Below are 5,199 nucleotides of genomic sequence, written 5' to 3'. Positions count from 1 at the left end.
AGGCCTTCTCTCCCTGCTGCTCTCTCCTGCAATTGTCAATCTTTAACCTCAGCTGCAGCCTGCCGATTGGCTTGAGCACCACACGGAGGTGCCTGATTGGGTGCTCAGCTCGGTGTGCCACACAGGCCTCTCTTCTCCCCGCTCTCCTCAGACACAGTGCTGCAATGCAGAGAGGACTGCTCCTCACTGTCGCTCAAAAAAAAAAAAGAAAAAAAAAAAAAACCTTGAAAACCAAAGTCCTCATTTCATTTAAACCCATGAAACCCACACATACACCGGCTGCAGGTTTCTCTCAAACATTTCTGATATGGCTCTACAGGCTTGACAGGGACAGGATCACATTCTCTTTCTCGCTGTGCTCTCAGCCAGTGTGTGCGTATGGCATCCATTTTGAACTCTCTCTCTCTCTCTCTCTCCTTCTCTCTCTGACCACTGTGCGCCACAGCACACACAACACACACACGCGGCACCAGTCAAATCTGCCGTGAAGGACCACATGCAGCTTATTATGTGCTTCAGCTTGTCGATGTGCAGCACACGGGCCCTGATAAAGGACACAAAGACAGAGGAGAAAATGTCACAGGCCTCTTGGACAGCACAGAAGCAAAGAACCCCCTCCCCTTCCCCTCCCTCGGTCTTTCCGATGCTTCTTCTGCTTAAACCTGAGCGTGATCTCTCTCTGACATGAGATCAGATCATTTAGCAACAGCACTCTGGAAAAAAAAAACAAAAAAACACACACACACACACATCGAGCCAAGTTGTGCATTTTTTCCATCCTCTTTCTGTTTGGAGGTGAAGACATGAATCACTGCAAACTTCAACTAGTACAAACTAATCACACAATCAAACTAATCGCACAGCCTGGGTGAAGTGTCAACCATCAGGTGTGCATGTCTGGGAAGGTGAAATGAGGGAAATAAGACCCTCAGAGGAAATATGCATCTGTGAAATGAAGGATTACGTTTGCCAGTCCTCGCACCATTGTGGAATGAAGGGATTAAACGAATTACGAGGCACCATTCACTAAACACAGGGGTGGGTGGGTGGGGGGGGGGGGGTTGATGGGTGATTTGCAGTTTCTGTGGGTGCAGACCGGTCCTGGGCTCTGGTCAAGCATTATTACATTCAGCATGTCAAGCAGGCTGTAAGAGCCTCTGCTCGGATGTAAAAAAAAAACAAAAAAAAACCTCTGTCAGACACTTCGAGCCAAACATGACAAAAACACCTTTAACATAAACTTTACCTGGATGACATCACACGTTTACAAATTCAACGCTGAGCACAAACAAGACACATGGATGAATCAAACGGGTCTGACTCGTTTGGACAGAACAGATGATCAACACCAAGAGCAGTGAATAAAAACAGAAGTGAATCTGACCTGGTCCACCTCAAAACAGCTCTTCAAGCTCCTCAGGAGGAGAGAGCCTTTTTTTTTTCACAGGAAGTCCTTCCCTTCTCCTTCCCCCCCCCCCCCCCCCCCCTCTCTCTCTCTCTCTCTTTACATGCAAATACTCGGTGTGCTTGGAGCAGAGGGACAGAAAGGGGAAGCTTTCTAAAATGGCTGACACTCAAAAAGCAGAGAGCAACACTGGGAGGAGGCAGTGTGCACCGTTTCATATAAAGCCAATTCTCCCAACCCTCTGATAAATAAGCTGCTATAGCGTGTTAACTCCCCACATAATTATCATGTCCAACAAAAGTCCTGCTGAAAAGCTTTACAGGACAAGTGGAGGTGCGAGGCTGCTCTGTGTTTCACCGAGTTAAAGAGAGGGGCGTCGTGGTGAGGTTACACAGGGTTCGGGGTGAAGTGTCAAAAAATGAGGCAGGCAGACTCTTCACAGTCGCTTTTTCAAAGCCACGTTAGTCCAGCAGACAATGAACAACAGTGCCCTGCTGCCTTGCTCGTGCCAGTTTGAGGCCTAAATTAAACTTGCTGTGCTGTCAGTTTACCATCTGTCCATTCCTCGGGGGGACTCCACTCTGGCTCTCCCATCCTTCCTGCATCCCTCACCAGGCCTGCAAGCGTCACAGCACAGGCCTGAGCACTGCCACACAAACACACAGTCCTTTTCCTTTTTTTTAATCTGGACAAAAGCAAACAGGTTCACTCAGTCAGAAGAACACAATGACCTTACACGTGACCTTTGGTCTCCTGCTGTTAGCTGGGCCGTCTCTTGCACTGTGCCATGCTATGCTTCCCTTAAAGGCTCCACTCATATGCTGTGGGGTGACAAACTGTCTTCCCCCTCCCCCAGACTATCTGACAAACCTGTATTATTACTCAGACACAGATCACACAGTGGCTGGTGCCTTATCAACAGAGCAGTACACGTGAAAGAAGGAAAATAAGGCTTACCTCTGTGGATGCATGGCTAAAAAAAAAAAAAAACTCTATGTGATATGTCAATGCTTATTAAAACATGGAGGACAGCCCTGTCAGCCCTCACCCTGCTCAGAGCACAGCCACGGCTCTCCAAGCTGTCCGACTCTCTGCGCTCGGGGGATGTAAGGCACTCTCAGAGTGGCCCAGCACGCAAGCAAAATGTAAGGCTGCTGCTGATTGGCTAGTGCATTTCCTGGCTGCTTGTCTTTTGTTTAGCACGCAGGCAAGCTGAAACAGTGTTCTCAGAGCAAGAAGAGCTAGGCCCAACACCGAATCACCCCTTTCACCCACAGAGAGGGCTGCACTCAGCTGTTTGGATGGAGTCACTAGGTATTATTGGACATTGGTCTGGCTGTGAAGAGTTGGAAGCACATGTGTACATAAAGAACAGGTCTGTCTGTGTGTTCGAAAGGAGGAATCTGAGTCACAAGGTCCCACCCTCAAGATAAACCAACCATCATGGCAGAACGTGAAAAAGGAGCAGTATGTAAACTGCACTACTGAACGCTGCAGACTGAAGTACTGTAATGTACCAGCAGCTTGTGACTCACCTGATACTGGCCAATGAACTGGTTTGATCCCATCTTACAACCTGTTTTTAAGTCAGATGGGCAAAGAGACAAGAACGATTAACAATGGTGACACTATGTCACAGCCTTTTTTGTTTTTTTACAGATTTTAATAGATTTTTAAAAATATGGCTATGAAGAAAACATACATGCATGTTTAAAAAAAAACGTGGAATATTAGCAGGGTAGTTTAAATAACTTGTGCATTTGTAATTAGGTTGCATAAATGCATTGTGTGTGTGTGTGTGTGTGTGTGTGTGTGTGGGTCAAAGACATATAACTCTGCTACACACAGTGTCAGATGGAAATGATTGACCCTGCTTGTCTGTGTTCATCCGTGTGTCTGATAATGGTTGTGTTTTCAGTCCTCTGTCTTCCTGTTGTAACCTTACCTTAACTGTACCTTGATTTTGTCTTGGTCTAAAGTCTGCGTGTCTGTCGTAACATCGGCTTCTGATGACCTGGACCCTGCTCTGTCTTACAGATGTCTCTTGTTAAAGTTGCTCCATACCTATAGTGATGACAGTACCTAAAAAACAACAACACTGGCTTTAATAGAAATCTGAGCTGCTAGTCCTAACCTGTCACCTGCTTCATATTCACGTCTATCTATTTTGTAATTAGTACACGTTGGTAAGTACTTAGAAGACTTGTCCTCCTGCTCTGTACGAGTGGTTTAATGCACTGATGTTGATAACACAATGAGATTGGGGACCAAGTGGACAATAAAGCTATTCATCCAACTGCTCTTATTTAAAAATATATGTTTAGAACGGCATTTAGGTGACCATATATGGGGTTGGCTTATTTAAGGATGGTATCTTCTGTAGGTCAGATGTTATTGATGGAACTAGTTTGACATAACGACAACTCTTAACTGTACTCGGAGTCCTTTTTATGTTTTGTCTTCTGAGGTGAACAGTGAACAGCTGCCTGCTCCGTTCACTTCTACAAGCAGACATGTCAAGACGCATACAGATTTGTATGTGATATAAGGTGAATGATAATGCAGCAAGTTAGCATTGAAAAGTCTAACTTAATCGTATTTCAAAGACCATGTTTACCCTCTCTGTGTTAACTATATGCTTAGTGAATCAATCACAAGTCAATGCAGAAGAAACAGACAAACACATTGACATGAAGCTTCAGGTCAGCGAGGACATTTCCTGTCTTATCCAGCCTGCTATTGGACACGACTGGGTTGACCAAGGTCCTTTAAGTTTGACTGTATACTTCAGATCACAGCTGATGTAAATTCATGTTCAGGCATCATTTATAGGGGCTTTATTTGGGAGGAAAGATAAAATACATATAAATTGTTTTACTGCCATTAAATTGTTGGGAACTGGCAAATGACGGCCTGTTGTGTTCATCAACAAAGTAGAATGAAGACATGGTGTGAAGGGATAGTATTTAACTAGAGCTACATGCCTAATGATTATTTGAGTTTAGTCTACCTGAAACAATTTCGCATCCTACCTTCAAATCAGGGCTATGTTGTGAAATAAGGAGGCTCTCTTCTGCCATGTTACTTCAAAATTTGCAAATTTATTTCGTTTCAGTAAGTTTAGCCAAAAGTTAGCAATCCACTTTTGAAAAAAAAGAAGCTTTGCTTCTCCTTTACTCAGATGTTTTAACAGTATTTTGTTATTCAGCCGTCGACCACAGTAAAAAATAAATACATAATAATATAGCATATTATTCGCAGTTTATTCTGAACGTCAGCTTCACAGTGACCTACCATGTGTCGTCCACCGCCAAATGACCTGAGCGTGACTACTCACCGCCTGTCTGTAAGGAGCCCTGCACGCCACGAGAGGGCGCTCGAGGGAGCCTTGCACGGCTGAGACCAGACTCCTCTGTGTAAAAGGCCTTGAATGCAGATGGTGTGAATGTCATATCAGAAAGCTCTTTCGTGCTTTCAAGTTGTTGTTTTTTTTGTCAGTTCATACGCGTAGTTCTATGATCCAACTGTTAATTTGCAGCTCTTCTTTTGATAAATGGACGAGCGATTAAGAATATTTATAAAACTTTATTTGCGTGCAATGAAAATGAATCATTAATATTGGAGGCCTATGCATGTTAGAATTAGACATGTGCCAATAGTGTATGCAAATGTCTGTTTCTGTAAATATAACTGTAGTTGTTAAAACAGATTATTCTTAAATCAATTATTGGTTCCAACATAAAAGATATTAGATAAATATTTTTGATAAGAGGAATGACAGCAGTGAAGCCAGA

General features: G+C 43.9%; 1 protein-coding gene across 9 annotated transcripts in view; it reads right to left on the bottom strand.

Annotated features, from left to right (window-relative positions):
• Positions 1-4,770, bottom strand: part of zmynd8 (zinc finger, MYND-type containing 8) — a 17,452-nt gene extending 12,682 nt beyond the window's left edge. For 2 of the 9 annotated variants that reach the window (XM_079340961.1, XM_079340969.1), the window contains exons 1-4: positions 4,700-4,770; positions 3,351-3,487; positions 2,941-2,981; positions 2,363-2,741 (exon numbers count right to left, since the gene is read on the bottom strand). In XM_079340961.1, the coding sequence (XP_079197087.1) occupies positions 2,363-2,376 (14 nt within the window). In that variant the 5' untranslated portion in view covers positions 2,377-2,741; positions 2,941-2,981; positions 3,351-3,487; positions 4,700-4,770. The other 7 variants (XM_079340963.1, XM_079340962.1, XM_079340964.1 and 4 more) reach the window with 7 other exon arrangements.
• Between the last annotated feature and the right edge of the window lie 429 nt (positions 4,771-5,199).

Source organism: Symphodus melops (assembly GCF_947650265.1).
Source record: "Symphodus melops genome assembly, chromosome: 4".
Lineage (NCBI taxonomy): Eukaryota > Metazoa > Chordata > Actinopteri > Labriformes > Labridae > Symphodus > Symphodus melops.
The sequence above is the reverse complement of the archived record's forward strand: the minus strand, read 5'-3'. Positions and strand labels throughout refer to the sequence as shown.